This window comes from Phyllopteryx taeniolatus, chromosome 1 (assembly GCF_024500385.1).
Source record: "Phyllopteryx taeniolatus isolate TA_2022b chromosome 1, UOR_Ptae_1.2, whole genome shotgun sequence".
NCBI classification, from domain to species: Eukaryota; Metazoa; Chordata; class Actinopteri; order Syngnathiformes; family Syngnathidae; genus Phyllopteryx; species Phyllopteryx taeniolatus.
In genome coordinates this window covers 6,474,362-6,498,587 of record NC_084502.1, presented here as the reverse complement: position 1 = coordinate 6,498,587, position 24,226 = coordinate 6,474,362, and the positions used below count along the sequence as shown (strand labels likewise).

The 24,226-nt window shown below is 42.1% G+C and overlaps 2 protein-coding genes across 10 annotated transcripts in view; both read right to left on the bottom strand.

Moving 5' to 3' along the window:
* Positions 1-1,663: 1,663 nt before the first annotated feature.
* slc66a1 (solute carrier family 66 member 1) lies at positions 1,664-10,565 on the bottom strand. Of its 3 annotated transcripts, none has more exons than XM_061767135.1 (8): positions 10,368-10,565; positions 9,385-9,594; positions 9,167-9,296; positions 7,644-7,731; positions 6,508-6,707; positions 5,705-5,797; positions 2,976-3,161; positions 1,664-2,368 (listed from the first exon to the last, which is right to left on the bottom strand). In XM_061767135.1, exons 2-8 carry the CDS (start codon positions 9,573-9,575, stop codon positions 2,282-2,284), a joined length of 975 nt encoding a protein of 324 aa, XP_061623119.1. In that variant the 5' UTR covers positions 9,576-9,594; positions 10,368-10,565; the 3' UTR covers positions 1,664-2,281. The 3 variants fall into 3 exon arrangements, with proteins under 3 accessions (XP_061623119.1, XP_061623110.1, XP_061623124.1); XM_061767126.1 differs by having other exon boundaries at positions 9,385-9,578; positions 10,368-10,558; XM_061767140.1 differs by having other exon boundaries at positions 6,508-6,659; positions 9,385-9,578; positions 10,368-10,541.
* A 2,761-nt stretch (positions 10,566-13,326) lies between these two features.
* The window catches only part of trim33 (tripartite motif containing 33), a 58,737-nt gene continuing 47,837 nt past the window's right edge, over positions 13,327-24,226 (bottom strand). For 4 of the 7 annotated variants that reach the window (XM_061767035.1, XM_061767005.1, XM_061767027.1 and 1 more), the window contains 8 exons: positions 23,317-23,380; positions 19,643-19,793; positions 18,441-18,724; positions 18,250-18,361; positions 18,108-18,182; positions 17,345-17,497; positions 15,143-15,193; positions 13,327-14,433 (listed from right to left, as the gene is read on the bottom strand). In XM_061767035.1, coding sequence (XP_061623019.1) covers positions 14,203-14,433; positions 15,143-15,193; positions 17,345-17,497; positions 18,108-18,182; positions 18,250-18,361; positions 18,441-18,724; positions 19,643-19,793; positions 23,317-23,380 — 1,121 coding nt within the window. In that variant the 3' untranslated portion in view covers positions 13,327-14,202. The remainder of the gene's footprint in view (positions 14,434-15,142; positions 15,194-17,344; positions 17,498-18,107; positions 18,183-18,249; positions 18,362-18,440; positions 18,725-19,642; positions 19,794-23,316; positions 23,381-24,226) is intronic. The other 3 variants (XM_061767022.1, XM_061767054.1, XM_061767013.1) reach the window with 2 other exon arrangements.

Sequence of the window (24,226 nt, the reverse complement as noted above, 5' to 3'; positions counted from 1 at the left end):
CTCCGACCCGACAGCTAGCGTTCGTCCCCAGGAGATGAAAAAGAATGACGAGGAGGAGGAGGATCAGTCAACACAAACTCTAAGAACGGGATTTAGTTCTTAAAAGTCGAACAGTTTGCGAAGTGAGGACACAACGCGAGCATCAGTTGTGAAACACTCACAGCATAAACCTCGAGATAAATTCAACACAGCCTAAATCATGTTTAGATTTGTTTTTATCAGTGCTGGTTGGCCTTGAGTGTTTAGTGAGGAAACGTTACGATAACCGTGACCCACCATCAGCAAGTTAAGTCCAACATTGATTTCAGAACATGTGAATGTGTCTGTCAGGAGGAGGAACGTAAACAACCGGCGACTCCGCAAGGGCAGCAAATCCACCAGACCGCACTGTTTTTCTTATATATATATATTATTATATATATATATATGTCTCTGAGCTCTTCAGGCAGTTCCTTTGACCTCGTGTTTCTCATTTGCTCTGACATGCACTGTGAGCTGTAAGGTCTTCTCTAGACAGGGGCGTGGCTTTCCTCATCAAGTCCAATCAGTATCATCAGACACAGCCGGACTCCAATGAAGGTGGAGAAGCATCTCAAGGACGATCCAAAGAAATGGACGGCACCCGAGTTCAATATATATATGTATATATATATATATGTATATATCCTTCCATCCATTTTCAACACCGCTTATCCTGGTTAGGGTCACTGGAGCCTATCCCAGCTGACTTGGGGCAAAAGGTAGACTACACCCGGAACTGGTCACCAGTCAGTCGCAGGGCACATTTAGACACAGACAAGCGTTCGCAGTCGCGTTCACACCGTCACTGAGTGGGAACCGAATCCACGTTGCCTGCACTAAAGTCAGGCGAGCGTGCCACTACAACACCAGTGACTCGTGTGTGTGTGTGTGTGTGTATATTAGGGCTGCACAATATATCGTTGGAGCATCGCAATGTATGTGTGCACATTGCAGAGTCACAAACGAATGTGTTCAAACAGATTGATGAAGAACAAATGAATAGTGTATATTATAGTGCTCAAACGGCAGTCTAACTGGACATGAAAAGAAACGATTTGAACTTGATGCCCGGCTGGACGACTGCTCGATACTAGCGCGCCCTTTCGACACACAGACGAGTCCGTCGGCTTTTGGGCTCTACTGAGCATCGTTTTTTTTCTATCGAGGGGAAAAGAGAAACTTGTGCTGCTTTTCACTTTAAGAGTAAGTTATCCTGTATTTTTTATTTTTTTTTTGAAACATTGCAATATATATCGCAGGGTTAAAGAAAATCACACTATATGTCCTGATATGTTTATTTTGGTTTGAGAGGGGAACTCAAGATCTGAAAGCATCTCATTAAGAAATTCCCACTGATGTTTATAGATTGTGATGGACGGGCGCTTCCCCCTCAGCGACTCCCAAAAATCCATCTTCCTAATCTCTCTGCCACCGTTTCCCAACCCTACGCACAGAAGCCTCATTTTCACATTGACCTTTCACCCAAAGCGGGTGGGCTCGTACAGCGTGTGCGAGATGGCCGAGCAGCAAAGTGCATGTTTGAAGACGTCAACGTGAGGCTGCTAACGAAGAGGAAAAGTACAATCCTTCGTGACTAAACATTCACCGCACCCCAAAACAAGCAAATGAACAGCAAGCAGAATTTCATTGTTTCCATTGGATTTTATACTTTTTTTTTTTTAACAGTACAGTACACTGACACAATAAAAATGTGTTCTCCCTCAAAGTACAAAAAGGTGTGCAAAAAAATGACTGTGCGAGAAATCTGTAAATTAAACGTGCACGATATAGTGTCAACCGGTTTAAGCGGCATGCCTCATCACCCGTGCAAATGTGTCGGGATTCAAAACTAAATCAATCAAACTGAACGTTTACAATACACAAAAACAAAAGCACCATTTTTTTCAGATTACGGGACTTGATAAAAATGTACAATTTTTACATTTCTGAGCAGGAAAAAAAAAAACAGTTGTACTGTAAACAAACAGAGTGTTTGGCAACTCGTTGGAGAGAAAAATCGGAGGCGTCGAAAAGAGGATTCTTCGGCATTGCCTTTAAAACTAAGACGGAATGTCACCGCTGCAGCTGAAGCCGCACCAGAAATACGCATCGCCTGTCTGCGCTATTTCATCAAATGTTTACCTGAAAGAAAGGAGTGAAATAAATACAACTATAGATTTTGAAAAGAGAAATGTCTTTATCCCGATTTAGTGATTTTTGGTAAGCGTTCAATAGCAGAGGAGTGATTCGGGGGACGCTTCTAGCTCCCCACCAGCGGCGTCGTCTCCGAGTCGCTGGCGTTCAGACCGTCCGCAGCTTGGCGGTAGCAAATGAACTGGATGCTGATCTGGAGCGCGACGTTAAAGATGAAACGCGACAACAACAAGATGGACCAACAAGATGATCATGCTTTTGCTTTTGCTTTCTTTTGTTTTATAAAGGGTGTGTTAGGAAAATAAAGCCTCAGTATTGTGTTGGTAAGATGTGATGTGATGCATCAGCTAAAGTCACCTTTCCACCCACCGACGAGCTCAACAACAAGTGAGCGGGACCAATCGGACTGCGGGGTGCCTAGCTCCGCCTTCGAAGGCGGCGGCCCACACAAAAACCTTAAAAGTCTAACCCAGGGATTTCCAAGGCACATATTTTACAAGGAAAAATAAATAAATCTCACGGCACAGCAAGAAACAAAAATGTGGACGCATGAATGAGTGCATTTCCTTCCTTCCTTCCTTGCTGCCATCTAATAGAAGAACATTTATTTGTTGTGTGTGTCAGGGCTGCCGAGTTTAGCCCGTGCCTGTCTTAACGGCATCAGTGGGGGCGCTGGCGCTTTCTCAGGCGCCGCTAGACGTAGCGAGTCAGCATTTGGATGTTTGACACCGCAAGACCGCGGCCTGAAACGTCGCAAAGTAGGCGACCAAGCGGCTGTAAGGAAGGCGGCGAAAGGATACGAAGAGGTCCAAGACGAGCGTTCCGAGGCTTCCGATGAGCCAGGGCAGGTGATGGATCACGTAGCTGTTCTCGCCCTGACCCCGGTCGGGGTTCTTTAGCAGCACGCTCAGGCCGTACGTCATGTTTCCCAGGATGACCAGAGCAAACAGGAAGAAAGACACCCCTTTAGTTGACTTCCTCTTGAACTGTGGGGACATACTCAAATCAGCAGCGCATGCGAGAGTAAACTGGCTCGGAGTGGACAACTGCAATCACTTCTTTCAAGAAAAACAACTCCTCACAACTTGCGGGATGTGAACAGAAGGGGAGATATTCTGAGCAACAGCATTACGACACGGCACTCACTGCAACGCATCCCAAATAGTACGCTCATTTTTCCCAACTCGTCAACACAAATGACAAAGTCCAAATGCCTCACAACAAACCTCCCAATGATACTTTTTTTTTTTTTTTTTTTTTTTTATTTCCTCCTCAATCCTTCAAAACTTCAAATGCCCTGCTAAAAATGATGACGCACAACAACATTTCGTGACATTTTAAAGATTGCGAAGAGCTGAAAACAGTCATTCACTGAATTTGGCGCATTAGGATAAGTTGATTTCAACAAAATCATCTGAACAAGGCAAGTTCCATTTGAACATGATAATCCTTATTCGATAGCCGCCGCACCATTCCGACATCCGTTGCACTTGCACGTTGAGAGTTTGCGCTTCTTCGCAGGATGTCGAGCTCGCCTCCCACGAGTGCAGTTCGGATGTGAACTGCCTCGCACCCTCGGAGATCTTTTTGCTTGAGGCCGCGCCAAAGGTTCTCGACAGGGTTGAGTTTCTCTCATTTGATGCGCGTAGCAGCCAATGAAGCGGCTGGATTCCTCGCAGCGTGACGTTGTTGACCGATGAGCGCCGTGTCACACCGGAGGGAGAAGAGGCCGAGTCATAATTTGTGCCAGACTCGTGAAGCGACATCAGCGAACCCTTTGGTTGGGTTCTTTGAAGGTGTGAAAAGGACAACTGAAAAGTAAGCGCTTTCCTCCGTCGTACAACAAGACAAAGCGTGTCGATGTACTATCGTGCATCTTCTCATCCTCTGCAATGTGCATAAGAAGGAGAGAAACTCACCATCCTTACCCGACCTCAACCCGATGGAGAACCTTTGGAGCATCCTCAAGTGAAAGATGTGAGGGTAGGAGGCAGTTCACATTCATAGCATCATCATCATCATCATCATCCGAAAAACAATCATTGGCACTGTTCAAACTGTTACCGGTGCACTTGCCTGCGTACTTCGCTTCCTTTCACACAAATGGTTCCGAAAAAGAAAATATTTAAGCTGCTGTGGTTTTATTTGACCCCCGACTCGAGTGAGGATTGGCGCTTCAGAAAGTGGATGGATGGATGTTTTATTTGGAAATGTAAAAAGTGCTTCAAAGTGTTCCCGTTGACACATAAAGATGAGCAGCTTGTTTTGCATTTGTTACCCGCACTGAAAAGAATGTAAACTGATGCGGCCAGCGATAAAAAAACAGTTTGACACCTGCGCTCTCAAATCCAACAGCCATTAACGCCACGCGAAGCGCAATAGTGTATGACGGTCACCAAACTTCGAAAGATGAATCTGGACCATGTTTGACTTTTTTGCAACATGTATTTTAACAACGAGTATTAAGAGAAAAAGACGGTGCGAAGAGACGAATCCATACCGGAGGTTACGTGCCATCGCTCGTTATCAAGCTTTAGTGCTTCATTGTTTTCGGGGTGGTCACCTTCACCTTCACCTTCACCTTCACCTTCACCTTCACCTTCACCCACTTGCGTGACTGTCAAGAATGTTCAAATGTGACCGAAAACATTGGCCGTTATAATGGCAACAGCTTGACTCTGGGAAAGATGATTTCGATTTCCCATGGGAGAAATGGATAATAGTGCACCTTTGCGGTTCCGCTTGATCCAAACATCAATGAAGAGATGTACAAGCCCAATTCCAATGAAGTCGGGACGTTGTGTTAAACATCAATAAAAAACAGAATGCAATCATTTGCAAATCATGTTCAACCTAGATTTCATTGAATACACTACAAAGACAAGCTATTTCAGGTGCAAACTGATAAACCTTATTGTTTTTAGCAAATAATCGTGAAGTTGGAATTTGATGGCTGCAACACGTTCCCAAAAAGCTGCGACAGCGTCGTGTTTTCTTTGAACAGCATTCAATCAACGTTTGGGAACGGAGGACACTCACTGTTGGGAAGCTCCTTTTCTAGCCAATCGTGGCCCCCGCCTGTTCACCTGCGGGATCTTCCAAACACGTGTTCCATGAGCATTCCGCAACTTTTTGGGAACGTGTTGCAGCCATCAAATTCCAACTTCACGATTATTTGCTAAAAACAATCCAGTTTATCAGCCGGAACCTGACATAGCTTGTCTTATAGGTTGAACACGATTTGCAAATCATTGCATTCTGTTTTTATTGATGTTTAACGCAACGTCCCAACTTCATTGGAATTGGGGGTTGTAATTATGGGATATCTAGACAACATCACATGGTCACTCGCAACTTGCTGGTGAATAGGGTGGAATATTTTTTTAGCGTCAAAAGACAAAAAAAAAAAATATATATATATATATATATATTTTTTTTTTTTTTTAAATCACAGACAGCTACAAAACAAAAACAATGTTCAGTATGTAATGTAAATATGCACACGCAGAGTATATGTAGTCATACTCACATTAGTGCATATCTGAGGAAGTCTGGAAAACAGATAGAGCACTGACGATATCGAGCCAATGGAGAATCCGATGATCTCTTTGGGGGTTAAAGACTGAAGCAAGAAAAACGAGATTTCAACGTTATAACCTGGGAATCGCACAAGAGTCAATGAGCGATTTTGTTCCTTTGGAATTCAACTTGGCGTCCTTTTAGCTATGAAGCTCCTCCATTAGCGCCACAGACGAGATTCAAGTATAGAATATAGTATTGAAAAGAATTTCTCCTGGATGAAACCTTGCAACAATTTGTTTTACCAACGATCAATAATAATATTGATATAATCTACAGGGTGATTGAAAAGTAACTACCCATTTTTAAAATTGATTCATATGTTGTCATATTTTTGGTGTATGTTCCATGATTAAAGGAGCAAGTCTATTTTTGGAAGAAATGGAAGGGCGACTATGAGAAGTTATATCTTTGAGATGACACTTTTGACAGAAGTAGTTTTGGAAAACAAGAAACAACAGCAAGATCAAATTATTCAAAAATCTTAGCAAAACCAATTGCATTCAGATACAGGTTGACAGACTTTAATATATATTTTTTAAAAACCATCTTCAATAATCTCATTAAACATGGACTCAGAAATTTCCAATCCGGACTTGGCAGAATGTGATCCAGATGGGCTTTCCTAAAAGTTTGTCCTGCAACGAGCTGCATGCTAAGAAATCCACGCGATGAAAAATCTAAAGTAATGTCGAGGTCAATGGAGCATTGCTCGGAAAAGACGTCCAAACTAAATGCAAGCCTCATACTGACCGCGGCAGCATCTGCGGTCGAGAGCAGCGCGCGTCCCCTGCTTGCGGCGGGCATCGCTTCGTGCTGGGCGGCGACCCGCCCTGGCGGGTAGGCGAAGTTTGTGGCGAAGCCCAGGACGCAGGCCACGCCCACCGCGTACAAAACACTCCTGCCTGGCGAAGGGCAGAACAGCCGCCGAGTCAGAGATATTTCAGCACGTTCTTTAAAAGGAAAGAACGTGACAGCAACATGCGGCTTGTGATGAGGTCAGGATTTCATCTTCCTGTCTGGAAGTGCAACAAAGACTCGACTCTGCACAAATAAGTTCCCGAAAAAAATACGTATGTTCATCTAAACTGATGACTCACAATTTTGTTGCGAGCACATGGCTGCAGATTTACATTTGTTCTTGACAAAAAGAGTGACTTGGTTGCGCAATTGCACACGTAAAGGGTGGGCAGGCGCTCTTGCGCGTTCCCTTTAAAATCATCCAGGAGTTCAGGACCTCAGTCGGCATAGATTATTCCCCTCTGCGCTGGCTTGCATTTCTGTTTAAGTGTCGCAGTCAAGTCATTGAGCAGCTCAGCTTTTAAGCGATCAATGGGGTGGTCTATCATACCGGTAACACTACTACTACTACTACAGCTCATACACTCTTTATCGTAACACATAACCACCAGGCAATAGAATGCCTTGTTATGTTATGTTATGTTATGTTAATACAAATATGAAACAGTTATGTGAAAGTCATTCAAAAGCAACAAGTCATTTTTATACAATATCAGGGCTCGAGACTGCGACCAAAATCTTTTCAGCTTGTGCGCTAAAAATGTCATCGTCATATTTGCGAGACTACATGTTTAACGCGTGAAAGTTTATTCCACTGCAATCGCATCCTATCATTAAAATAAAGTGCAATAATTCCAGTAGTAATGATTAATCCATGTTCTGTTTGGTACTATGATTTTATATAGATAAATTGGTTCGTTTTGCTCGTAAATAACTTCCAAAATATTGCGAATAATCATAAACAGAACTTGTATAATGGAGGTGGTACACTTATGCAATTGTTTGTAGATGTATAGCAATCATATGGGTTGTGGTTATGCTCAAAATTAAGTGATTGAAAAAATGTTATTTAAAATGAGATGACTCACTTTCACCCATTCTGTTCTTCATCTTGTAGTATAAATACATGGTCAACATCAACGAGTCTGCCAAAACATAATAAACTGCAGTGTAGGTCTAAAAAAAGAGAAGAAGAAGAGCAAGAGAGAAACATGATCAAAAAAAGAAATCAGGGAGCCAATTCAACTACAGTCCGGCCGGCCATCTTCAATCCGGCCCACCGAGCATTTACATCATCGAGCGTCGTGGAATATTTCCAAAAATTGGTTGATCAAAATGTATTTATTCATTTTTTATTTCTTTTTCATGCATCTCATTAAACAATGAGTGAAATCATTTATTGTAAAGAATATGAAAGCACGAGTTCCTCCAACTCATTCATGTTTTATTTTTGTATTAAATAATTGGTTCATGAATTATAATTAAGATGCATTATAGAATACAATTGATTAACATTCACTGCCATTGACGGCTTTAGAAGTAAAATATTCATGTTGACTGGGAAGGCTGGCAGTGAACGAGTTGAATTATAAATAATGCATTTAAAAAATGAAAACTATCATTTGATTAAGATAAACTACAAACCCCAATCAAGTTTATCAGTTTGAACATGAAATATCTTGTCTTTGTAGTGTACTCCATTAAATATAAGTTGACCATGATTGGAAAATCATTGTATTCTGTTTTAACACAACATCCCAACTTCATTGGAATGGGGGTTGTGTTTGACATTTTAACTTTCTTTTTACCTCATCTATAAAATACCTGGCTAATCTTTTGCTTTTAAACTTAAACGTGGGCTTTAAGTACAAACGTTTGCCCACCCCTGATATAAATGAACAACATTGCTGAGGCGCTCTCATTCGAATGATGTTGAAACCAATTCATCATCACTGGTCAAGACAACTTGTATTCTAATAGGATGATTAACAAACAGATGATTACGTGGTGATCACTCATCTCTCTGGCCTTGAACAATATCACAGACATTCCAAAGAAATTTCAAGTCAAACAATTTGAAAATAGGCCACTTACTCTCAATGACTGAGCTGCCTAAACAAGAGGTATTAAAAGAGAATATAGTAAGAAGAGAATAACACACGTAGGAAGTTTCGTGGTAAGAGGCAAGACTCCAAAATCACCGTATGTGCCAAGTTGATTTGTTTTCACCTTCACTACTGATAGGAATTGAAAAATTTTTTTTCAGTTGCAACACTTAATAGCGTTAAAAAATCATCTTCACATAACGCCTTTGTCATTAATTATTCTTTACATATTGTTTGTACAATTTAATATTCACAGTTATTAGCTTGTTTTTACACTTGTATGACAGTAAAAAGCTACTTAAAACGCTGCCTTTACTGTTATGTTTTATGACAGTTTGACACAGGGACCAATCATGTCCACTTCCATTATTTTCTATGGAATGAACGAATGAATTTGAAATCTGGACAAATCGGAGGCAGACCAGCATCCTGGAACCGATTGTGTTGGACTTTACAAATGTCGTTGCAATTGGAATTAAAATTGTGTACGTTGGAAGATCTTTCACCTGAAGCGGAAGCTGGTCTGCCAAAAAGGAGCCCACCAGATTGCAGCTGTCGCCTCCCAACCACAGCAGCAGAAACCAAATGGACAGCGCGCTGTCCATGTTCCCGGTTTTGCACGAGCTGTAGTACTGCCTGTGAACAATCCAAACACAAATGATTCTGCGTTTAGGTGAATGCTTATTGGCCTCCGCAAGGCCAAGAAAGAGAGGTCAACACTTACGGCAGGGAGGACATCATGAAGCAGAGGATGGACAGCAGGCCCAGGTAGACGCTGGCCATGTCTCTTGCATCCTGGGCGCATTCTCCCAGACCTTCCCAGACCCATTTAGACCCGTTGGGGCACAATATCGTCAAGTTTCCACCCGCGGCCCATCCGAAAGGCACATTTGTGAGGACTCCGTCTTTCAACATATTCTACAGACAACGATAGCTGTGAAAATCAATTGTAATGGATCGTCTCCAAACTGGTAAACAACATTTAGTACAGTGTTTCCCAACCATTATTGAGCCTAGGCACATATTATAAATTGGAAAAATAAATAAAAATCTCACGGCATACCAGTAAGAGCAGAAACCTCACTAAAAGTCAACTGAAATAATGATCACTCGTCTCAATTTACTCACAAAGTTGTGCTTTCTAATCTAAGACCGTTTATTTGTTCTTCACTGGCTTGCATAGAGCAACAAAGACACATTATTTGTCGAGAAATGATCATTTTCGTGAATATTCAATTCAAAAACATAACTGGATAGATGGGTTGGCAATCACTGGCATCGCTAACAGCTCTGCTTTCCATTATCTGATCAAACGACGCAATCGTTTATTTTCAAAATCTGAACTTTCCAATCTAATTTGACATTCTACGGGCACAATACTCTCGACCTAATTCATAAAAGCAGAGTTGCAAATTAAAAAAAACCGGCGACAAAGGACAAAGGTTAATCGCGTGACGCCGGTGTTGATTACGTCAACCGACCACTCATCAAATGAAAATGACACATATGTATGCTCGCGTTTTGTGCCGTCAGCAGGTAGCAACAAATAAAAGATAAAGGATTTGCTAGCCACTTAGCTAGCTTCACAACTAGCAACAAATACGTAACCATGTTTCCTTTTGTCTGACGTCTTATAACGCCAATAAAACACACCACGTGAAACTACAATAAGCAATGGAAGAGGGGGAAAAAAAAAAAGTGTCTTGCCTCTGCGGTAGCTGGACGGCGGAGATGACAAACACGAAGCACGACGAGACTTCCACAGTTGTGTCGCGCCGAGCCGAGCTGAGGCGAAAACAAGCAAGCGGTTGCTTGATAAACACGCTGGCTGCGAGATGATTGGCTGGAGCGACGCTGTCACGTGACGTACACTGGGCCATTCGCGAGCGCCAAAACAAATGTGTCCTGAAGCGAACAAAATCCATGTATCCTGTCACGTGACGTCAACTGGGCCAATCGCGAGCGCCAAAACAAATGCGTCCTGAAGCGAACAAAATCTATCCATCCATATATATAATGTGTTGCTCAATAATGATGATAAAGACAGGTAAAATCAAATTGTAATTTAGCATTTTTTTTATACCAGCATTAAAGGTTTCATAAAAATCGTGTGAGTTCCACAAGTTACGTGTTGCCCTTCAAGCTCTGCAGATACAGGTTCATAAATAATCCGAACGACAGATTGAACCCATGATAATCTTGTCTTTATACAAACATAATAGCAAAAAAAGACATGCAAGAGTTCCGACACGTTCACAGATTAATACATATTCATTTGTACCTGGGAAACAACACAATTTGTTTATCTTTTTTTCTATTGTGTGAATGCAAAATGGCTGCCTCATACTGGTGTATTGCAACGACATAACAAGGCTCTCTCTAGTGGCATAACGGTAAAGACAGCTTTAGTGAAATAGAAGGATCATTTGTAAAAGAACCAATGAAGGAACTCTGAAGACACTTGAGATGCATTTTTGTTAGTTTTCATGGAAAAGGCATATTTTTCCTATATATCCAAAAATGTAAATAGCATCTTCAGGAAACATGCTGCAAATCATGAAACTTCATTTCAGTTACCGAACGGTGAAGACATTTTGGCATGAAAAGTTTGAACAATATTATTTTGGCATATGTAAAAAGGAAAAAAACAAAAAACTTTTGCTAGATAAAAATGAATCGAATACTCCATATCAGGAAAATGAACTGGCATTCAAAAAGAAATCCAGTGGGCTTTATCGATATTGAGCGAATAAGAAAACCCATACACGTGCCTTCGAAATGTCGTATGCGATGTGTTTGTGTACGTCTGTTGAGTGATGAGTTACTGTTATTTCCAAAGGGTTAGACAAAGTGACATTTTGTGCAGGCTGTTGAACAAGCCTGTGTTATGCTTTCCAAGAAAATGCCACTTTGCAGAAAAGTGTCATAGTGAGTGCGGCGGGGCATGTCGTGGACCAGCACGCAAACATTTCACACGGCTTTGTCACATATCCACAAACCTTGGCAAAAATGTTATCGTCTCTCTCCACGTGGCAATATGGTCATTAGTTAACAATGTCACCCGCTTTATATTTTTGGAACACGGTCGCGAAAGAAACAGCTGTAACAATGTGCCATCCTGTGCAAAAAAGAATGCTGCAGGGCCGTTGTTGATTTGTTTGTAAAGTTAAAGCACAAGCCGACTCAGCGGCTGTTTGGGGGCCCTTGGCCACTAGGGGGCCCCCAAAACAGTGTGAGGATTGTATTTCACACATGAAATATATGAAGAAGAAATGAAAGCAGCGGCACAAACATTCCAAATCATCAGTAGCAGGGAAGCAGAAGCGATGCTTTGGGCCCATGAAGGGCGGCGCTGCGTTTAAGGCAGGGGTGAGGATGCTTTTGTGCTCAAGGCCAACATTCGATTCTTAAAACGGACACATAGGCCAGCTCATTTGTAGACGAGGTAAAGTAAAATGAGGTGTACAAATAATATTAAAAATAATATTTTGCCTATTGTCAGCTGTATTACGCCCACTGCTTCATGCAAAAACGAGCTTGTTTATGCGTTGCTTATACACCATTAACTACACTGTAATTAAAAGAAATATTTAAGATGCGCGGAGTTTGCCTTACCTACAAAACACGACGTAGCCCCCCTGAAAAATTAATAAACCACATCTAATACAAATAAATAAAAGCGTCGTCAAGGCAAAAGGCTAATTTCCCCAAGTGTCAGCTGACCGCGCAGCGTTCACTCGACAGGTCACGTGCTGTCATTACGTCCGCATTCCAGGACTTGCTGTTTTCGAATTGTGGCCAAGAGGTTTGGCCAATTATTTACTGTTTATTAGTTGTGCATATCCCCAGACCAAAACCATCGTACCATTCCACTGTGTTACTGTGCAGCGGGCAACATTTATGCATGTCATTTTTTTATTTTTTTTTCCCCCCACGTGTCCTGGTCATGTACAGGAAATACTAGCTCACAGCTAGTCTCTGAGGTGCGTTCACGGACACCTTAAAAATATCTTACGGTTGTTATTATGATTTTTTTTTGCTATAAAATGAATTACTAAAAGGGGATTTGCAATTGAAATGCATGAGTCAACTCAAAAAGCCCGCCTAGAATTCTTGGTGACGAGTTGAAAAAGGGAGTGCAGATGAGGGCGTGTGCAGACCCTCCTCCACCCGTAAGAAGAGTTGGCCTCACTTCTGTCCACCATCCATGCATCAAGCGTACACCCGACTGTCGCCAGTATGTCCGGTGTACCCAGCAAATGCTAATCGTTCTCTCTGGCCATAAAATGCACGCCTCTTTTTTATGATTTGGCACTCCAATGCAAACCAAGGAAGTGTTATCATGGAAAACAGGCGTGGGAGACCCAGCAGACAAACATACGGCCTCAGGAACTCAATTACTACTTTGATGTAGAAATACAAAGGAGATGCTTAAACCGGCCACTAGTTAACATACAACAATACAGAAGACGAAAGATCTGCTTCAAACATTCAATCATGAATCCACGGCACATCTCTAAGGACTGGCTTATAAAAAAATTGTAATTTCATGAGTAGCCTACTGAATAAGAATTTGCGATGGCTAGCACTCCCTCTCTAGCCAAATATTGTACGTGCACACAAAGAACCCTTGTTGATTTTTTATATTGCATGGCAGCAACAAAAGTATTACATGACTTTTTATTTTCGCAGTACTTAAAAAAAACAAAGCCACTGGTCAGTGCAAGCCAAGGTCAACTTGCAAAATGTCTGTATTGATCTGCAAACGTTAATACATATTACACATGGACCTTATCTATTTTTTGAATTTTTTTTGTCACATTAGTAGATATTGATGCTCAACCACTCTGCTGTTGGGTGCTGTTATATTGCTTTGTTTTGTGTAATACTGACGGTTTGTATAATTGCGGCGTGACAGTGGTGTCCCAAGTCCCAAGTAGCAAACGCTACCGCTCACCACTAGTCTAGGGTGTACCCCGCCTCTCGCCTCACTCTGCTGCAGCTCGCCCGTCACCCTAATGAGGACAGGCGCGATTAAAAACAGATGGCTGGAAGGCTGAGTGCTACATGAACACCCAAATTGTGATCACGTTCCAAACTGAACTGACCGCTTCTGGAAACAAAATCTGTACCTGATACAAAAAAAAAAAAAGATGACTTAAATATGCCCAGAGGGACAATTTCACAACATATATTTCCTTTAATATATTTCAGTTGACGCACCCAATCATGAATACTGCGGGAATATCTTCATTCAGTGGGCTAGATTCTCTTATAGACACACACAGTCATCAAGTCAACACTTGACAGATTCCAAGTCAAAAAGCAAAGATACCGTATATTACACTCAGGTCGGGGAAGGGTTGTTTTATAAAGAAATTGTCACAACAAATATACAAATGAAAATGCTTGAGCTAAAAAAAAAAAAAAACCCCAAAAGTAAGTCCTTTACAAACAACAAAAACAAACAAATCCAACTTGAAAATCTGAAGAGGCAAGTTGTGAAATGTTTATGAAATTGGAGAGAACGCAGCTTTTCTTCTCACTTGATGTGGACAGCTTTGTCATCTGTTTTTAACCGTTTGCGTCGGGGCTGAAAGTCATCCTCAGAGTCCTCCGTTTCGTCCCCCTCCCTCTCGCTGTCCTTCTCGTTTGTGTCCACGACTTCATCTTCAAGCGGCTCGGGGAAGCTCTGTCCCGGGAAGATCTCCTGCAGCTTCTCCTCAAAGTACAAACCCACCGCCTTACCAGAGACAGCCATCTCCGATCCGTCCTGCCAGGGAAGGAGGAGAAGGAGATGGGGGATAGGGTGGGTTGAAGAGGAGGAGACAAATTAGACGTGGTTAAAAGTTGTGCTGACAGGGCAGCCCTAGCTCAACCTTGCTGTACAGAGCACTGATATCCTGCCACGACATGTCACCACATCCCAACCCACTGTGGCTCCAGGAAACATCGCTGCAATTCAGCCGCTACGCTGGCACGCACGTTTAGTCTGGACCCGCGTTGGACCCAATGAATGAGACCACTTACGATTGAGCATCTCAATATTGCCAGCAAAAATTGACAAAACAACTGCATAATCCACAGTCAAAGCTCACAGTGTAGAGTCCTGCACCAGGTCCCCGCAAACATAAAATAAAGGATACAAACCAGACTGGGTGAATGTTTTGGTTTCTAATTCTCAGGGTCCACAAAAGCACTATGCGTGTCCGTCCATATGAGCATGTGACTGGAGAGAATACAGCACCAACTAAATGTTTCTGTCAGCAGCAACACTGCGCATACATGGATTTGAGGACTGCCTACAAAAGCCCTTGGACTATTTTCAAAGTAAACAGAAGAAATCCAACATTTATACACACCGAACAATTCAGCATGATTGAAATAAATGCAAACAAAGCCTGATGCCGAAGGGCAAAAACATTTCTTAAAGCAACAGCGGGAGGGGACAGGACATCTGTGCTCTGGTTCAAACATCTTACCTGCGTATTAATCGCTTTCTCCTCAGCATAAACCTGGATTATTCGAGACATCTAAAAAGGGGCAATAGCATTACAACACAGACAGTCAAGTAGCAGGGGGAGAAGCGTTCACAGTTTAGGCAGATGAGGTAAGAACAGATTGGAACTCTTGTGTCCGGGCAATCCCCGTATCATCCGAGCAGGAAAAAGAAACTTTGCTCGTGAGTGTTGTTAACATTCTAAAACGCACCAACTTTCACTTGAGATGTGCTTTCTTAAAAACAATCAAGCAACAACAACAACAACAAAAAAGAGAATGCATTTACCGGTACCACTCGTCGCTGCTGTATTGGTGTTACTCCAATGCAAATCTCACACGACTTAAGATCTTAGTGAGCAACTAAAGGATTAACTTCATTTTGATTTTGCTTTTTCTTTGGCTTTTTGTATTTGTGATACCACCACAGAAGGAATGCAAAAATGACAAAACATTAAATTGGACATACAACCTATGGGACATGAAGAGCAGTGCGCAAGTCTGTTGGGTACAAAACCACTAAAGTGACAATAAGTCAATAAGGGTCAGCGTGTACAGTGGGGCAAAAAAAGTATTCAGCCAGCCAGCAATTGTGCAAGTTCCCCCACTGAAAAAGATGAGAGAGGTCTGGCATTTTCACCAAACATCCAGAGAATCACATTGTCTGATTTTTAAAGAATGTATTTGCACATTTTGTCACCTACAAACAAGCAAGCTTTCTGACTTCTTGAAGAGACTCCTCTGTCCTCGACTCCTTACCTGTATTAATGGAAGCTGTTTGAACTCGTTACCGGTATAAAAGACTGTGTTGCCCGGCGACAGCCCCAAAACATCACTGCTCTACAGGAGCTCTGCATGGAGGAATGGGCCAAATACCAGCAACAGTGTGTGAAAACCGTGTGAAGATTTACAGAAAACATCTGACCTCTGTCAATGCCAACAAAGGTTATATAACAAAGTATTGAGATGAACGTTTTTTTTTTTGGTTTTTTTTTAATTGACCAAATACTTATTTTCCACCATAATTTGCTAATAAATTCTTTAAAAATCAGACAATGTGATTTCCTGGATTCCCCCCCCCCCTCATTTTGTCTCTCGTAGGTGAGGAGGTATACCGATGAAAAAATATGTTCAGGCCACTGGGAGAACTTGCACAATTGGTGGCTGACTAAATAGCTTTTCGCCCCACTGTATATATATAGTTTTTATATTTCACTATTCACAGTCGCAGTCACTTCTAATTACACTATCACAAAAGGTGAACAGTGTTATCGAACTTGACTTGCCTTCCAAGCAATAATCTCTCACGACACTTCTCCAAACGTGTCCACGAGTCATTTCAGATCGAAAACCCGTTTGAGCATTTTTATTGAGGGAAAAAAATATGTTCAAATCTTAAAACATTGCCTGTACAGTCGATGAGCCTTTTTATAATAAACTACCTCGATGTACATACTGAACTATTTTAGATTTGTGAATGATCTTGGCATGGACACGTGGAAGGATGAGTTGTGCTTCATTTGGTGCTGCGTAACCATCATTGCTCTAAGCGCCACTCATTGCAAGTAAGCTACCGTATCTTTGCTTTTTGCTCTTAATTAGCCCTCAGAATGGCGCCGAAGAAAAGGAAAACTGTTAGCAATAGTGTTATCAGGAAGCTAATTACAACTGAACAGCACAACATCAGGATGCTGTTTTTGACCTATAGGTGCACTATTATTGGTAAGCTGACGTTCCACTGTGCTTCCCAATAGGAAAAATAGTCTTGAAATTAGAACAAATCAGAGGTTGACTAGCGTCCTGGAACACACTTCTGGTTTGTGTGTAATGTACGACCATTCCATCAACCACCATCTTTGGACTCAATTTCATATGACATGCTTTCTCTCATCTTAACTGTTGTTGTCTGTTTTGCATGGAGTATTCTCTCCCTCCCCTACTGTCATTTTTGTTCCATGCAATGTTTCAGATCACGTTTGTCTCTGGCCCCAGAAAGGTCAACAACGATGTCAGAAAAGTGCTCAATACACTAGCAACGCTTGCTATGCTAAGAATGATGATGCACTTTCCACCAAATTAAACCACAGACTAGAAGCTATTCATTGAACCATGCCTTCAAGACATGCACACACACACACACACACCAGATGTTATCCCCAAAGCAGGCAAAAAGTCATGCTGCGCACCTCATTGTACTTTGCACAGTTTTGGAAGATGATGCGCATGTCAGACACAAATTCCTGGATGGATTTGTAGTACTGAGAGCTCCGTAGCTGCAGCTTTTCCTTCACTTTTTTCAGGTCCATAGGGTGCTTAATGATTCTGTAGTAGTTTGGCACCTGAATTAAAGAAAGAAAAAAAAAAAAGTTAAAACAGCTTCATTTGTGATGGAAAAACTGGACTGCAGCTTTGGATAAAACATCTTCGCATTAAACAACAATAGTTGATCTTGCTTTACAATTTCCCTGTTGTAACCACAATTTTGCACAACAATACAAAAAAAATAGAGGTGACAAATACAGTAGAACCTCTAAAAGGTCAAATGCCCGTGAGGTCATACAACTAGGAATTTGACCAGAATTTTGGAAGGAACTGCCATCGCGTGAGATTTCATGCATACTGCCTGAGGCCTCAGTATACCACCTCTCAATACCGCAGCCGTCCTTTAAGGACTTAACTCTCCACTTTGTGTCTTTTTTTTTTTTTTTTTAATAAGGTGCGAAGGGAAGAATATACATCTGAAGTACAATGCCTTTATCATCAAAGTGGTTAAGAATGTTAACATTTTACTGAAATATTTGGTATCGAAAAAATGTTTCAATCTCAAATCGGCAGAGTAATACAGAATAGATTGCGTTCGAGTTTACATTCACCAAATATTTTCGGCATTGGAATGAACGGAGAAGTGTACTGTCGGTGGGTGTGCTCGTGTCATGCATAGCAACTCACAGAGCTAGGGACGGGCTCCCTGAAGCCCACGCTGAGCTCATGACAGAAGATGTACAGCAGGAGGCGCTCGCATCTCTGCAGAAAGGTAAGAGTCAGTCAGTAAGAGGGACAAACGCACTGCAGATGTGCTAGCTGTACTCACTCTCTGGTCCTCGGGAGTAAGGACATTCTCTCCACTGACTTTCCTGCTGTCGTCGCAGTACTTGATCTCGGGACTCGATATACTCCGGCAAAACGTGCACAGAAAATCACCTCTGAGAAACAATCATGAACAAAATTCAATGAATAATAAAAGGAAGATTGGAAGTTCAGTCTTCTTTATGGACTACATACTTGGGGAATATTTTGATGGTGGGCACATGGCATTTCATGTGGAACACTTTGGGACAGCGGTCACAGCACAGCAAGTCGCCACCATTGATGCAAACAGCACACCAGTCTTCATTCGGGTCGTCCTCCTTCCCATCGGGGTTGCCCGTCTCGGTTGACACCCCCTGCCCTTTGGCCGGATATCCGTTGGTTAGCTGTGTACTGGAGCCGTTGAGCCCGGAGCAAGAGGTCTCAGACTCGAGCTCCGATTTAATTTTCTCAATTGTGCTGCTCTCGGGACTGCTCATCTGTAGAGGAAAGAAAGAAAGGCAGGTTTGTTTCCATTGTCAAACACAAACCAACTGGTCAACAGACTTTTAAGATGATTTAAACCTGTGCAGAATCCTATTCTAGTGTTGGACAGAAAAAAAAATATTTCTATTCAAATTGCATCGCCAGCAAATGCAGTCTTTTGTGCGTTGATAAACGGAATCTTAATAGACCGTCATGATCGAAACTTTCTAACGCCCGCCAAATACAAAGTCACAACACAAGCCTCATCCTGAGCCCTCAAAGTGAACGTAAAGAATAGCGTCTATTCTTTTGCTCATTTTTTTCCTCCTTGATCTATGTGCAAATTGCGTTCAGTCAGAAGAGGTCAGTTCAGGATCAACACCACATGTTCTTTGCTGCATCTTTTGCCTTTTGTGGCCATTTGTTGACATTTATTCCAAAGCAGCCAGGCTGAACAATGATTGTTGTTTTTGGTGAAGTTAAGAATATACATTTGCCTTCAAAAGTAGTTCAATTGTTTTTACTATTTACAGTTGTTCTTTTAGGTTGTGAAAGTGTGATTTGTGAGGCATTACGGCTTTGTCTACATGATTATTTTTGCATTTCACGATAAACAGTGGTAAACGTCTTTTTACATGTTTGACAGATGTTAAAATGTACTTCTATTTATCAATTTGTCATATAAAAATGTCCTGTAGACTTAAGTGTTTTATGAAGATCACAGCGTTTGACCCTGGAACAGAATTTAGAATTTCCTACTGTGTCTTGAAATGTGAACATTGACCTAAGTTGAAGACCTAGCATTAACCTCTTAAAAATATATATTCAGTTGTACCAAAATTAGGTTGGTGTTTGCTTGAGGTCACCTCGACAGTAAGCAGAAAGAAGACTGGTGTCTCTCCAACAACTACACTAATTGCAGTTTTCCGTACCATGCAAGCACTTCTCCCAGAATCTTGACTTCGCTCCGACTTTGTGGAAGAACCTGGACAACCGTAACTTTCAGCTGAATCAGGCTCCTGTTTGACCCGGACAGGTTCCATAGTGCCCCCACCTGCTGCTGCTCTTCCTGTAGAGCTACAACTTGACAAGGGGGTAGGAGAGAACAAACCACCTTAAATTACAAATTGCCAATTGAGAAGATGCTTAAAAGGTTGATTGAAGACTCTAAATTGCCCGTAGGTGTGAACGCTTGTTTGTTTCTATGTGCCCTACAATTGGGTGGCGACCAATTCAGGGTGTACCCCGCCTCCCGCCCGAAGGTAGCTGGGATAGGCTCCGGCGCGCCCGCGACCCGCGTGAGGAGAAGCAGTAGAAAAATGCAGGGGTTCCAATATTTTTTAGCTCGACGGTAAATACAAGTAATAATATAAGGATGATGTGGCTTGGTCTCCCCCATCTTTTTTGTTTCAAATAAGGTGATTACAAATCTGTGATTTAAATCACGTTAAAAAAAAACAAACATCTTAATTAAAATATGAGATTGTTTTTTTTTTAAATAACCCATTGATTAAAATCCTTTGCAGTTAGGTACATTTCCTGTGTATCAAACTCAAGCCTACAAATCGTTCTGTTCATTTGCATTTTGGGGCGCTTTTGTCAGCTTTGCATTTCAATGCAAACCGCAAGAGACGGCAACCGCGAAGGAGGAATGATGGGGGAGCGACAGTGGAGCATCTCTTACCCAAAAGGGAAGGATGGTAAGCCAGTGGCCAAGGAGGTCAAGGTGCCAATAACCTATGGTGAGTATGGTCAGCGTTGTATGCGTTAAATAACAATACTTGCTCCTTCAGATTTGTCAAACATTTTTTGTTCTGGACTATGTCCAGACGCTGCTGGATGAAGCCATGCAAAGGAGACAGAAATTTCCCACCATGGAGGCAGCTGGGGTTGATGTAAGTGAGATATGTGTGCCACGAAATGTTGTTGAGAAATATGACAGGGTTGAAAAAAAAAATAAAAAATAGGACGCACCAGGTTCAACATAGTTTTGGTTTAATTCGAATAATTGTAGTTCTCACTCTCCCACGAAGCTAAGCACGTATTATACTAACAACAGAGGATGGCAGAACTCTTCTATTTTTCTTCCCAAGGATGTGACAGATCCACTGTGTGAATCGTCTGCATCCAATGTACCTGTAGACCCTGAATATTAAAAACAGAATAAAGAAAAACAAGTCAGTGAAACGCACGTTCCATTTTCTTATTTTCAAGCGCAGTGTTGATGCTGGAACTGTGCATAATGTTTGACTATTACAGTCATATTAAAAATAGGAATAAAACCTGCCTTTTTTATTGGATGAACACATAGGCCTACTATGCTACGGTGTCTTAATGCTGGTCATTATGGCGAGGCAAGTATTTTTTTTTACGGTGCAAAACGGTTGGTCAGAGAAGCCCCGGTCTACCTCGTCTTCTCTGTGTAAAACTTGCTCATTTACTGGGTCTTCATCAGCAATTGGGCCATTTGTCTGCACGTACTCCCACAAGCTGCGTTCCAGCACATATCGATTTAGACAGTTGGCTTCAAATCCGTCATGTTCCAATGATGCAACTCATTCCAACAGTCAAGCTTTCTGCTACCGACAACAGACACTCTCCGACCGACCCTGTCGGCAGCGGGTGGCATTCTCCACAGGAACACCTGCAATTGAAATGATTTGGAATTAATATTAGACCATGAACGTGAATGTTACTTTTCACATTTTAGTGGTTCCCATTGACATTGTTTTCTGGCATTTCTGCTCACGATCCCACGATAGGCATCCTCCACCTTGTAAACAATTTCCTTGTGCATAGCTGTGTGTTTTTCATTTCATTTCAAAAACATTTACTTCAGTGCTATTTATGATGGGATCCCAAATGGATTTTCATTGTTACTGTAACAGTGACAATCACCAAACAACCAATACCTTTATTCAACCAGAAATTAAACCCCACTTGAGACCACTCTCTCTTTGTCAAGTGTGTTCTCGCCAAGAAACCGGACGAACACTGACCAAATGTGCATAATGCACGTACAATAAAATAATCATATCACAAAAAATAAATGTAAGCGGTACAGAGACGGACGGATGAACCAACACGCTATGAATCTCACACGAACGGCCGACTGCTCATACCGCGTCTGTTCGTGACTATGTTTCTATCGACAAGCGAGGATGCCGGAGCAAGTCAATTCTGATTTTATGGGCTGCCCAAACATACCTGTCTGTATTTCCAATCCGCTATGCGCGGTATTATGTCGTCTCTTCTGCAGGCGATGCCGTCACATGGAGCCCGCGGCCCCTCTCCTTTTCTGTTGTAGAGCTGCTACTTGGCCGCTCGTCGTCGTCACTGTCAGGTTCTGACCTCCCGATCAGCTCAGACACGTACGGTTTGACGATGCCAAGTTATGCCGAAATCCTCCTCCTCCTCGTGTTCCGACACATTGCTCGCCATTGCGTATAGAGTATAGTGTGCGGTGTTTGGCAATTGTAACGTCAGTTTTGGTAGCCCTTGCGGTGGATAGAGGAACCACACCCCGGTGTCTTGAGCTTCGGGTATGTTCGGGGAGTGCTCAATACGCGTAATAAAAAAACCTCATTTTTAGCTCAACTATAGTTGACAAGAGACGTGCATGTATTACATAACATAAAAACAATGCAAATATACATTTTTAACTGACCCCATGACATTTTTGTCATCTGAGCTTTAAAGGGGCTCTAAGCAGAAATACATCAAATATGTTTGAAGTGCTGAAAACATATGCAAAGACTTATAACAATATAGTGCAGAATTGTTGAGCTATATCTGAAGCATTTTTTTCACCGTTTGAATTTTCCTGATTTTGTGGGCAGGGCTAAAACAGTCACGGGGGTTGGGGGCGTATACTTTCTAGCGCGAGTTCCCTCCCCCACTATATAAGGGGAAAGGGACATTTCGTTTGGCTGCGCCGTTGAGCGTCAACTGTGCTCAGCTTCAATAACAAGCCCCATTTACCACTCCCGCGTGCAGGTAGCACGCTAACAACGGACGAGCTCGGTAAAGCTTAAGCTCCCCAAAAAATGAATGGGGCAGTGACGACTGTCTAACTAGACTGTCTAGAGCACAGGCTGCTAATGAATTTTCCAAATGGGCCATGTGAGAAACTGGAACGGTTGTTGAGGGTTACACCACGCTAACTGATTTTTCAATATAAATTGTATGTCTTTACCGGTATATAAAACAGTAAATGTATTGTTCTAATAAGGAGCTAGTTATAACAGTACATCAAAACAGAAAATTGTAAGCAGTAATGCTGAAATTACATACGTTAACGTCAGTATTTAATCAACATTCACACAAAAAAAAGTCTATAATGTGCATCGATTTTCCTATATTTTTAAAGTGTGCTGACATTTGGATCGCCATTCCCAGTTGGGAAACAAATCAGTATCAGGGCAAATCCGCCTCCACCGTGCAGAAAAAAGGAATCCTTGCATTGCCGCCAGTCGCTTTTTGGAAAAATAGTCAGTAGATGGGTCGGAAAAAAACTTCAGGAACTTAATCTGGATAGCAAATATGTCCCGCCAGCCGTGCTTCTGTCCGGTCTGCAAAATTAAGTAAGACCACAGTGACACCTCACCTGCCTCTGCTGCCTGTGCTGGACGTGCTGGAGGGTCGTGCTGGCGTGTGTGCATTTGAAAGACCTGCGGACACAAATGGCATAATATAAAAAATGCCATTTAAACAGTATTTGACGGACATCTTCAAATGGCACAATGAGTCTAGGTGTCATGCAGACCGACGGTTAGTTGCCGTTAAATACAGATCAAGTATGTCATGCTGCATTTTTTCTCCCAGACAGGCTACCGTCACAGACTGTGTTCGAAAATTACGGTGGCTCCTGTTGTGATCCCGTGACCATAATGATCCTATCAAAACGTTTGTTTAGCGAGTCTGGGAGATTTGCGGGAGATGTTGCAAGGCGGCATGGCCCGTTTCAAAGTTTGCAAAGTGGACTCGGAAAAAGAACCTCAGAATGGATGGAGTATCTTTCTACTTCGGGTTCCGAACTCGTCACAGTACAGAATCTGCTCTTATCAAAGTGCTAAATGATGTAAGGTTGAAAACTGACTCGGGAAAGGGGTCAATTCTGGTCTTGTTGAACCTCAGTGCGGTTTTTGATACGGTAGATCATAATATACTGCTGAACAGGTTGGAAACGTGGGTAGGACTAAATGGAACAGTCCTTAAATGGTTCAGGTCCTACCTGGAGGAAAGGAGTTATTTTGTCTCATCGAATGGCAATGACCTATGGGGTCCCTCAAGGGTCAGTTCTTGGACCCCTCCTGTTCAGCCTGTATATGTTACCCTTGGGTAAAATTCTTCAGAACGTTTGACTATCGTAGCTATGCAGATGACACACAGTTATATGTAGCAGTGTGACTACAGTTCAATTGAGGTTTTGTGTCACTGTCTAAAACAGATAAATATCTGGATGAGCCAACATTTTCTTCAATTAAACCACAACAACGATGAGATAATTTTTTGGG

Bases quoted from the DNA above. Each gene is read 5' to 3' on its own strand.
- slc66a1 (XM_061767135.1), bottom strand. From the start codon at position 9,575: ATGTTGAAAGACGGAGTCCTCACAAATGTGCCTTTCGGATGGGCCGCG. The intron at 9,297-9,384 runs GTAAGTGTTGAC...GATTGTTCACAG, and splicing joins TTCATGATGTCCTCCCTGCC to GCAGTACTACAGCTCGTGCA. The intron at 5,798-6,507 runs GTCAGTATGAGG...TTCTTGCTTCAG, and splicing joins CGACCGCAGATGCTGCCGCG to TCTTTAACCCCCAAAGAGAT.